At 36.1% G+C, this 12286-nt stretch overlaps 1 protein-coding gene across 1 annotated transcript in view; it reads left to right on the plus strand.

Moving 5' to 3' along the window:
* AGL (amylo-alpha-1, 6-glucosidase, 4-alpha-glucanotransferase) overlaps window positions 1-12286 on the plus strand; it is a 77877-nt gene that overhangs the window by 5431 nt on the left and 60160 nt on the right. The window contains exons 3-5 of the mRNA XM_011992555.1: window positions 3652-3862; window positions 4410-4576; window positions 6632-6835. Of these exons, the coding sequence (XP_011847945.1) occupies window positions 3652-3862; window positions 4410-4576; window positions 6632-6835 (582 nt within the window). The remainder of the gene's footprint in view (window positions 1-3651; window positions 3863-4409; window positions 4577-6631; window positions 6836-12286) is intronic.

A 12286-nucleotide genomic window follows, 5' to 3' on the forward strand; every position in this document is an offset into this window, starting at 1 on the left:
CTCTCCCTCCCTCCCTCCCTCCCTTCCTCCCTTCCTTCTTCCCTTTATTTTATTTTCTTTCTACGTATTTTAGTTTTTCAGTCTGTGTTAACAACATTGAATTATGTTAATATATGAATTACACTCTCAGTTTGTATGTCAGATAAGTTATGAACAAAAAAGGCATACTCAGAAGACAACGTAGAGGTTATAGGTCTAGAAGGGGTTGACAATCACACCCTCATTTGTTTGCAGTATGTTGCCGTGAATTGCACTTTTACTTAAGCTAGGTTAAGTAGCTTTACAGGTTATATTATCTTAAATAACGGAGTCTCTATATTACTTTATAAGGAGAAGTAGAGTAACCAAGGATAGTTCTTTTACCTCACAGAAGTGATCAAACTTAAAAGATGAGTTAGAAAGTGTTTGAGATTTGTCCTTTTCAGGAATAGCAAGTAGTCTTAGATAGTATGATACTTAGAAAATATTTTCAGAAAAAATAAAAACTTAACTCTTTGATGTAAACATGAGTGAGAAAGTTTTAAGTGCTTTTTTGAAGGAAATTGATGCGGTGGAGCAGAGTTTGGCACATATTTTCCTGTAAAAGTTCAGATCGCAAATCTTTGTAGCTCTTCAGGCAATGCATTCCCTATTGCAGCGACTCGACTCCTATTGTAGCAGGAAAGCAGCCATAGGCAAACATACATGAATGGATGTAGCTGTGTTCCAGTAAAACTTCATTTACAGAAATGAGGATTGGGCTGGATATACTTTGCCAGCCCTTGCTATAGCGAAAGCATTTTGAATATATATTTTTAGAAATGCTTCTTCATCATTATATGATTTTACCCAAAATAAACAGAACTTGAAATCTTTGAATCACTTTATTATAAAATATTAAAATCAAGACTTTTTAAAGTAATGAAATTTATTTAGTTACATTGTTTTCACTGAGAGATATCAGTATTAATTTTTAGTGAGAACTAAATAAAGCATATTATTTATTTCATTTATATCTTATCTCATTAAGTTAACTTTTGTGTTTTGTAATTTATATAATCTATTAGAACATCATACATATATATTATATAAATAAAGGAATTAGTTTGGGAATTATTGGGGTTTTTTCCTGAAGGTAGAGCGCTGATCCAAATACTATTTTGGAGATTTTAGATGAGTTTTAACCTTTGCACTGCAAGTTCTCTGAATCCTTGTGTAATTGTAAAAACAATATTTGTATAAACTTAACGGGGCACAGGTTGTACACATATACCCAGACAGCTAATCTCTGCTATTTGTACTTGTTCAAAATGACACTATTTCTCCTAATGATAAATTTAGTCATTCTTGTGAGATGTAAATGTTTATGCTTCTCAGTCACTAAATATTTTAGTTCATGTTTTAATTCTTTGTGTAATTATTTCTTAGTCTATCCCTTCATAATTGTAACTCTAATTTTAAAATGATTTCCCCAATTATAAAATTATGCAAATATATAAAAAGCATTTTTTCTGTGTTTTGTTTTTAAAAAATTAGGATTATACTATCTAAACAATGTTGTAAACTGCCTTTTTCCCCTATTTGTAGTAGTATTATGGTGCACGTACTCTACCTCCCTGCCTACTGCCGCGTTTCAGCCATACTTTTTTCCAGAAGATATTTTAAAAGCTCTATATAAATATGTAAAATGCAACAAAATAAAATAAATTAAAAGTAGTTATTATTATTACTTTTTTTAATGGAGTCTTGCTGTGTCACCCATGCTGGAGTGCAGTCGTGCGATCTTGGCTCACTGCAACCTCTGCCTCCTGGGTTGAAGCAATTCTCCTGCCTCAGCCTCCTAAGTAGCTGGGATTACAGGTGGACACCACCACACCCAGCTATTTTTGCATTGTTAGTAGAGACAGAGTTTTGCCATGTTGGTCAGGCTGGTCTCAAACTTCTGACCTCAGGTGATCCTCCTGCCTCGGCCTCCCAGAGTGTTGGGATTACAGGCGTGAGCTATTGTATCTGGCCAAATATCTTTTGATAACATGATTTGTAATGGCTTTATAATATGCCAACTTGTAGATTTATCATAATTTATTTAATCATTGCCAATCATTAGATATTTAGGTTATTGTCAGTTTATTTAATTTCAATAAATGAGGCTGTGATAGATATCTCCTTTATACATAATCACTGTTTATATCACTGATACTTTTCTCAAAAAATCTATATAAAATTCCTAGATCAAAAAGTATAAACATTCTTAATATATTAATGCCAAATTATATTATAGAAAAAGTACATGTAGTTGCTTAGAGAAGAAATTCTTAGTTTCATTATATAGCATTCTCTTAGTGTCTCTTACTGAAGTATTTTCTTCACAGAAAATATTCCTGTTAGTATATCCTCTTTTATTACTTTGTTGAATGTTTAATAAATCAAGGATTATAAATTATAAATAATATATATTAAATATATGAAAATTTTTTTCCTCTCAAAGAAATTCCTTAGATATTAAAGATTTTACTCAGTGGAACTAAACTTCCCTGCCTCATCAGTTATTATTGCCCATTACTAATTGAAAGTTATATTCATGTTTAACATTTATATGTATTATATTTCTAATAGACTTGACCATAGTATTTTCATATTCTAATAATTGTAAAGGAAGTTTAAAGTCTGCTTTAAACTAACCAAAACGTTTCTTTCACAGTACAGTTTTAACTGTAATGTGCTTATTTGTTTTCTCTTATGGCAAAATACTTGCAGCACAGTGCACAAGTCTAAGGTGTGTTTTTTAAAAAATAACCTAACTTTGGCAAAAGTAGAAATAAATGCATTGGCTCTCAGGATTACAAGAACAGCTTTAATAACTAAACCATGAAGCATAGGGATATAGGCAGTAGTGTGTTGGAGGTGCTTATGCTGGCTCACAAGAGCTGATTGTGCACATCCCTTCCCACTTCCACGTTCAATGTTGTCGTGTTGGTAGCTTAAGATTGTCCACGTCAGGATTATTTCCACCAGAAAGTCAGCAAACACTCCAACTCAGAGGTTCCCACCACCCTAGTCAGTTGCTAAATCTTTATTAGCACATCACTGGACTTGAGCAGACATCAATCAGGTTCAGTTGCCTTCAGAACTCCTGTTAGAATCCTGAATTCTGCCTCTATAGAGGTTGACTTCTGTCAGTGAAGACTAGCTTTCTCAGTATAGTGAGATAATTGTCCCATGGCAGCTCCCAAGTTTTACATACTATCACATACTTTCTGACACCATAGAGAAACCAGCTTTCTCTGTTGCAGTTAGAAAAATACTAGAGAAGGCCTCTCCTCAGATGCCCACCATTGGGTACTTAATTCAGGGTTGAGGATGGGGGATCATGGTAAATGGGGTTGTATAAAAATTTGCATATCCCAGAGTGGCTATGTGAATGGGAATGAGTTTCCAGGGGAAGGAGAAAGAGACATTACAGAGCAGACAGCTCTATGATGTTTACTATACTTGCTAAAATATGAAATTCAGCTAAATTGGAATACAAAGTAGTGCCAAAACAGCATTAGGTTTGTGGAGTTATGTTACACATAATTGAAAAATCAAGGTTTTTTAAATAAAACATGTATTTTTTCAATCATGGTAATTTAAGTCCTACAATGAGTTTATTAAAATGTGCTTTTTATTTAGGGTTTGAACTACAGTTCCGATTAGGCCCAACTTTACAGGGAAAAGCAGTTACGGTGTTTACAAATTACCCATTTCCTGGAGAAACATTTAATAGACAAAAATTCCGTTCTCTGGATTGGGAAAATCCAACAGAAAGAGAAGATGATTCTGATAAATACTGTAAACTTAATCTGCAACAATCTGGTTCATTTCAGTATTATTTCCTTCAAGGGTAAGTCAGGTGTTTTGTTTGCAAGAAAAAAAAAGTTAATTTATTCTGTAATTTGAAGTTACCTAACTTGTAAATGTTACTGTATGAACCATGGCAGTGCAATTTTTACAATGCTTCCTTGAGATGCAAATAGAATATTCTTTGATTTCTAGGAGGTAATTGTATGGCCCATTGCAGAGCTAAAGTATCATGTAAATGTATTTTAAGTAACATCTTAAAAACTGTAGTCATTTCATGCAATCTGATTATAGGTTGCTGTTTATTTGCATGCCGTTGTTATTACTGATAGGTTTTAGTATACTTATTTTTCATGAAACCAACATTATTGGATATTTTGTGTATTATACATGTAATTATGTAGATTATGAAAGGGTAAAAGTAGCTTTTCCATTAAGTTTTGTTGCAACTTTTAAAATGATTTTATGTGCTTAGAAATAAATATATTTTATTTGGGACAATTAACCTTTTAGTTAGAGTCAGACTATATTATATGAGGATTATTTTTCTATCAATGACTGAAAAGTTTTTGTTTTGTTTTTTCCCTTAGAAATGAGAAAAGTGGTGGAGGTTACATAGTTGTGGACCCCATTTTACGTGTTGGTGCTGATAATCATATGCTACCCTTGGACTGTGTTACTCTTCAGACATTTTTAGCTAAGTGTTTGGGACCTTTTGATGAATGGGAAAGCAGACTTAGGGTTGCAAAAGAATCAGGTAATGTCAGCTTGCTTTTTCTTATTTAAAAAAATAAATGTAATTATCCTCTGTGATACAGATTTCAAAAGTTTTGTGTATTAGTTCATTCTCTCATTGCTATAAAGAACTACCTGAGACTGGGTAATTGATAAAGAAAAGAGGTTTGACTCACAGTTCTGCAGGCTGTACAGGAAGCATGGCTGGAAAGGCCTCAAGAAACTTACAGTCATGGCAGAAGGCAGAGGGGAAGCAGGCACGTCTTACATGGCTGGAGAAGGAGGAAGAGAACAAAACAGGAGGTGCTACATGCTTTTAAACAACCAGATCTTGTGAAAACTCACCCACTGTCATGAGAACAAGGGGGAAATCCACCAGCTTTCTCTCACCAGGCCCCTCCTGCAACACTGGGGATTACAATTTGAAGTGAGATTTGGGCAGGGACACAAATCCAAACCATATCTTTTTGCCTTTACGTTTAATTTTGTTTCTTATTATATTTGGTAATATAAGTAGATAGAACCATATTTAAAAAAAAATTTTTTTTTTTTTTTTTTTTTTGAGATGCAGTCTTGCCCTAGGCTGGAGTACAATGGCACGATCTTGGCTCACTGCAACCTCCACCTCCTGGGTTTAAATGATTCTCCCGCCTCAGCGTCCTGAGTAGCTGGGATTACAGGTGCCCACCACCAAGCCCAGCTCATTTTTGTATTTTTAGTAGAGACGGGGTTTCACCATGTTGGCCAGGCTGGTCTCAAACTTCTGACCTCGTGATCCACCTGCCTCAGCCTCCCAAAGTGCTGGGACTATAGACATGAACCACTGCACCCAGCCCATATTAAATTTTTGATACTTAACCATTTTTAACCTATAAAAATGGCAAATTTTGTGATTCATCTTAAGAAATGAAAGAACTCCATAATGAAATAATTATCATTTCTAGGACTTTACTATATAAAAATCAGAAGTAAGCTATTGAAAAGTGAAGGAAAATGTGTTATCATTATATATCATTTTAATTCAACAAGCATTGCTTAACCATCTTTTATGTAGAAGACATGCTATCATCCATATCAAGAGCAAAATGAAACTTAAGTTGTATTTTACTCTTAAGCAAAGGGCAAGATTAATTTTTTCTTTTCTTTGCTTTTTTTTTTTTTTTTTTTTTTTTTTTTGAGACGGTCTCACTCTGTCACCCAGGCTGGAGTGCAGTGGTGCAATCTCAACTCACTGCAGCCTCCTGGGTTCAAGTAATTCCTGTGTTGCAGCCTCCCTAGTAGCTGGGATTACAGGCATGCACCACCACGCCTGGCTAATTTTTGTATTTTTAGTAGAGATGGGGTTTCACCATGTTGCCCAGGCTGGTCTCAAACTTCTGACCTCAAGTGATATGCCCACCTCAGCTTCCCAAGGTGCTGGGATTACAGGCATGAACCACCGTGCCCAGCCATATATATATATTTTAAGACAAGGTCTCACTCTGTCACCCAGACTGGAGTGCAGTGGCCTGATCTATTTTTTGTAGAGACAAAAGTCGCCCTGTGTTGCCCAGGTTGGTCTTGAATTCCTGGGCTCAAGCAGTCCTCTTGCCTTGGCCTCCCAAAGTGCTGGAATTACAGGTGCAAGCCACTGCACCTGATCTCAATTTTAATTTTCTGCTTTTAAATTGAATAATATATGAAGAAAGGAATGAGAAGTTCACTGACATAACTAAAACAGAATACAACTACTATGGAACATTAAAAGTAGCTGAAAGACATATGTTGACATACTCGTAGAGGATAGATTTACTACACCTAAGTATATACATTTTCTAATAGGCAGTGTGTGTGAATTTTTTCAAATATTACCTCATTATCTCTGTCTTGTATATAAGGACACTGATATCTTGAAAGATTTAAATAAACTTGCTTAAAGTCTGTTAAACTCTTGGTATTGGAACCCAAGTGTTTGACTTCTTTTTTAGTAGCGTGCTTGCCTTGCTATTTATAATTAAGAAAGTTTAAATTTGTATTTTCTTCATTTTAGGCTGGTTTTGTTTGTTTGTTTTTACAGTGGTTTTTATTTGTTTTGCAGGCTACAACATGATTCATTTTACCCCATTGCAGACTCTCGGACTATCTAGGTCATCCTACTCCCTTGCCAATCAGTTAGAATTAAATCCTGACTTTTCAAGACCTAATAGAAAGTATACCTGGAATGATGTTGGACAGCTAGTGGAAAAATTAAAAAAGGAATGGAATATTATTTGTATTACTGATGTTGTCTACAATCATACTGGTATGAGCTTCATTGACTGCCTTTATTAATTTTGATGAGAATTTATACATACACACATACACACACAAACAGGAGAAGGGAAGGGAGGAAAGAAAGGGAAAGGAAAGGGGCTAACATAAATTTTAAAAACACAAATGATGATTAGGTGTCCTTCTATTTAAAAAATTAGTATTTTTCCTTTCAAAGAAAACATTCTTAATTGAGGATAAAGTCAATATATAAGTATCTTGCATCTGATGTTTATAAATACAGGAGAGTGATCATAGAAGGAACATAATGATCACATATTTCAACTTAGAGTACAGTAGTCCCCCCTTATTCACAGTTTTGCTTTCTGAGGTTTCAGTTACCTGCAGTCAGTCACATTTCAAAAATATTGAACAATTCCAAAAATAAGCAATTTGTAAGTTTTAATTTTCATGCTGTTTTAAGTAACATGATGAACTCCCATGCCATCCTGCTCTCTCCCACCTGGAATGTGACTCATCCCTTTGTCCAGTGCATCCATGCTGTAAACACTACCTGCCGACGAGTCACTTAATAGCCTGCTCAGTTATCAGATCAAAAAAACAAAATATCAAAAAATATATATGTAGGGTTTGATACTATCTATAGTTTAACACATTCACTTGGAGTCTTGGAAGGTATCCTTTAAGGATAAGAGGGGGCTACTCTGTTAATACTTTCTCAAGTAACACATGGATCCTATATTAGCAGGAGCTCTAGTACTGTAGTGCTATAGCATATATTAAAAAACTAAATGACTTCTATTATTTGGAGAGAAACTTATTAGTAAACTCTCAGAAGGTGTATCTAGAAATTATGTCTTCTACATGTTAAAAGAGCTTATTAAAGTTAGTCTGTTTTGGTTCCCAAGATTCCTTAGTGATATATAATTCTATTAAAATATATCAAATTTTTCCAGCTAGCGATCCTTGAGGAAATGGTTCCTCCCCTCACCTGTCAGAGGAGCTGAGCCTGGCTTGGCCTAGCCTGACAAGGCCTGGCCTAGCCTGACAAAGCCTGGCCATGAGCAGCTTTGGGTTAACCCAGTTTACCTTACAAATGTTATCTTGCATGTATGCTACAATGTAGAAAAGTTTGGAAAACACTGTTTTGCATATGTAAAGAACAAGAATTCTAGTTGGTACAAACATTTAAAAGATATAATCTGCTGTTTCATAAAACAGTTCTCCAAGTAACCATAGGAACTATGAAGATATTTAAAAGCTTATATATCTGATTCATCAATATAAATAAAAATCTCTAATCATAATGGCAAAGTTAGGTAAAGAAATAGGTACATTCTAAAATTTGGTGTTTCTGCATGTACCTAGAAACCAAGCCTCCAATTCTACAGTGAAAACTTTGCAATACCCAAGAACTCAGTATTCTTCACTTGAATATTTGACATTATTAAGCCAGGTGCTGTCGCTTACACCTGTAATCCCAGCTACTTGAGAGGCTGAAGTGCGAGGATCACTTGAGGCCAGGAGTTTGAAACCAACCTTAGCAACATAATGAGACTCCATCTCTTACAAAATAATGTAAAAAAAATTAAAGGAAAATTTGACAGTCTTAATCACTTTGAGATCTGTAATATTATTGAAATCAAATTTATCAAACCACATAATGGCATTTTATGAGTTACAAATTGTATGAGTTAGGATATGGCTTAAGCAGCTGTAACAGAAAAATATAGGGACTAACAGCTAAAATTGTATTTATTTCTTACTAAAAGATTAAATAGGCATTCCTGGACTAGAATGGTAGTTCAGTGGTGATAGGGAACTAATTTCTCTCATGTTGCTCAGCAGTCTCCAACACTTTGCTTCAAATTCTTAGTCAGATATGGCTATTGCAGCTCCTGCTACCACATTCTCCCCAGTGGAAATGGGGAAAGGGCAGGCCTGTCTTTTCGAATATGATATGATATATATTACCGTGTTCACATTGCGTCACAGGAATTTGTCTCTTGCCATACCTACCTTAAAGGAGACCTGCAATGTAGTCTTGAATTTGTCAGCTATGTGTAAGTTGAACCTTGGGAATTTTATTACTAAAGAAAGAATGGGAGAATAAAATTGAGTACAGCAGCAGTCTCTGCCACAAACTATATTTCTGAGACATTTGAGAGGTTCTATGCAACGTACAAGAAGTAAACCTTGCCACAGCCTTACTTGAAAAGTGTTGCAAATCATAATATCCTTTCTGTGAAACAAGTTTTCTTTTTAAAAAAAAAAGTATTATCTAGCAGAATTCAGCCTCCAGAATGGTTATGTGAAGGCTTCATATACTTTATGCAGTGAAACAACCCTAACTGGTGAAAATTATTTGAAGACAATCACTTAAATCCCCTGGAAATTGTCCTATGGACATTTAGCATATGGAGAAACATACGAAAATCTATTACATCTTAATAAGAACAAGTATCCTTGGTGATTGAACCAAGACCTGCTCCATTATCTTACACAGATGCCTCTGTTATGGAAGCTCTATCACAGGCGCACCACTCCTGGTAGGTGTGGTTAAGAGGAGACATTCTCTCCTCCCAACTTCCAGCCTGGGGTTACAGTTTCACCCTAAGAGGCACAGTCTATGAGTGTTTCTAATTCTTCCTGCCGGCCCTGTCTTGCAGAAGTTCTTTTTTTTCCTCTCTTTTTTTTTTTGAGACAGAGTCTCCTTCTGTTGCCCAGGCTGGAGTGCAGTGGTACAATCTCAGCTCACTGCAGCCTCCACCTCCTGGGTTCAAGTGATTCTCATGCCTCAGCCTCCCGAGTAGTCGGTATTACAGGTATGAGCCACCATGCCTGGCTAATTTTTATATTTTTAGTAGAGATGGAGTCCCGTCATATTGGCCAGGTTTGTCTCAAACTCCTGACCTCAGGTGATCCACCCCGCCTTGGCCTCCCAAAGTGCTGGGATTACAGGGGTGAGCCACCGCACCCGGCCATGTTGCAGAAGTTCTATTCCAAGTAGGTAGGTGGAGAAAAATCTCCCTTTCTCCACCCAGCCCCTACTTGCAGAGCTGACATCCTTTCCCAGATGTAGCAGGCCAAGAACACTGGGAACCCAATTGCCCTGGAAAAGGTCTTGGTTCAAATGCCAAGAATGTTTCTCCTTATGCTGAATGCCCTAGGATAATTTCCAGGGACTAAATGATTGTTTTTAAAATATTTTCACCAGTCAAATTGTTTTGCTGGGGACTGTGTTTGTTGAGTTTCTTCCTGTATCACTCCAAAAGTCCACATTTATTTTTTAATGCTGATGTGTGTTAAAATATAGTTTGGAGTTTGACTCTTCTTTCATGTAGAATTAGAAAAAAATATTTTCACTACCTGTTGTTTAGAATTCTTTCATTTTACAGTTGATTTTTGTTTCAAAATATTGAGAAAAGAAACAGTTTTAGGATTTTGCTATTTTAAAAATTGGGAATGGATGGAGTGGCTCACACCAGTAATCCCAGCACTTTGGGAGGCCGTGGCGGATGGGTCACCTGAGGTCATGAATTCGAGACCAGCCTGGACAATATGGTGAAAACCCATGTCTACTAAAAATACAAAAATTAGCCGGGCATGGTGCTGGGTGCCTGTAATCCCAGCTACTCCAGAGGATGAGGCAGGAGAATCACTTGAACCAAAGAGGTGGAGGTTACAGTGAGCCGAGATTGTGCCACTGTACTCCAGCCTGGGTGACAAAGCAAGACTCTGTCTCAAAAAAAAGAAAAATTTAAATTAGCAGGGTGTGTTGGCATACACTTGTCATCCTGACTACTTGGGAGGCTGAGGCAGGAGGATCACTTGAGCTCAAGGCTGCAGTGAGCTATGGTTGCACCACTGCACTCCTGCACTCCTGGGTGACAGAGAAAGACCCTGTCTCAAAACTAAATGAATGAATGAGGGCAGCATTGGTATTTATTCTCTTTTTTTTTGAGACAGGTTCTCATTCTATATGTCACTCAGGCTGTAGTGCAGTGGTACCATCTCAGTTCACTGCAGCCTCCGCTTATTGGGCTCAAGCAGCCCTCCCACCTTAACCTCCTGAGTAGCTGGGACTTTAGGCACATGCCACCATGCTGAGCTAATTTTTAAAAGATATTGTAGAGATGAGGTCTCACTATGTTGCCCAGGCTGTCTCCAGCTCCTGGGCTCAAGTGATACTCCCTCCTCGACCTCCCAAAGTGCTGGGATTACAGGCGTGAGCCAGCGCACCTAGCCCCAATATTTATTCTTTATAAGTGAAAATCCTATTTGGATATAAGTTATTACTACATTTTGTGTTTTTGAAAAATACCTTGAATTTCAGTGATTGTGTTGATGAGTCTCGGAGGAACTATCTTGATGCAAGTTTTGAGAATTACCAGTTTAACTTTTATTACAACTTCTCTGCTCCTTACATAGCCTCTCTTCATCTGAGTGTTTATTATGGGTATGAATAAATACTAAGTAAATAAATGATTTACTAAATAAATGACTGAAACTAGAAATAATAATGATTGTAAAATTATATAAGAGTGCTCAGCTGAGTGAATGAAGCATGAACACGTTCATTTCAGCAGCAGAGCAATGTGGTTAAGATTGCACATTCTGAAAAAGGACTTGGCCAAGTTAATTCCTGACTGTATGACTTGGGCTGAGTTACTTAAATCTCCGTGCTTCAGTTCCTCATTTGTTAAGAGAACTTAACAGTACATCCTAATTTGTGTGGTAGGAAGTGAGGAATAATAAATTGGCGTATTTCACTGCTTAGAACAATTTCTGGTATGTGGTAAATATTCCGTAATTGTTACTACTTTTTGTTTTATGTACATTAATCACTCATGGTCTTCAATATGAATTCAGGGATAATTAGTCCATTTTAAAGATCAAACAAATTCCATGTAACTTTCTTTTTTTATTTTAAAATTAAAACAAATTATCTTTTTTTAAATTAGTAGATATAGGGTTTCACTTTGTTGCCCAAGCTGGTCTTGAACTCCTGCAGGCTATCCTATTTCCACTCCCACAAAGTGCTGGGGTTGAGCCACCATGCCTGGCCAAAACAAATTATCTTCAATGCTGTAAATATTTGGAATACTTTGCCAAACTCTTGATTCTGATTCTGAACTGTAAGCTAGATTCATATTCCTTGAGCATATTTCTTTTAGCACTTTCTCAGCCTCACTTTTATCCAACTTATCAAAGCAACATATTTCATTAATGCTTTAGGATTAGCCATACAAAAGTATTACCTATGAGAGAGTTGCTTTTTGTTTCATCGGATTTTCTAAGCAGAATTAAAGTTAAAAAAAAACAAAAAGTATGGTGAAGCGAATGATAGGATACCATAACCAAAGAAAAAATGTTTCCTATAACAGTATCATTGTAAAATATTGATATCTAATATAGAAAAAAATGAGTGGTGGTAGATGTTTCTATTTTATTTCACCTCTAAACTTAACATAGATACAGT

The sequence above is a fragment of the Mandrillus leucophaeus genome, unplaced genomic scaffold, assembly GCF_000951045.1.
Source record: "Mandrillus leucophaeus isolate KB7577 unplaced genomic scaffold, Mleu.le_1.0 Scaffold413, whole genome shotgun sequence".
Classification (NCBI taxonomy): domain Eukaryota; kingdom Metazoa; phylum Chordata; class Mammalia; order Primates; family Cercopithecidae; genus Mandrillus; species Mandrillus leucophaeus.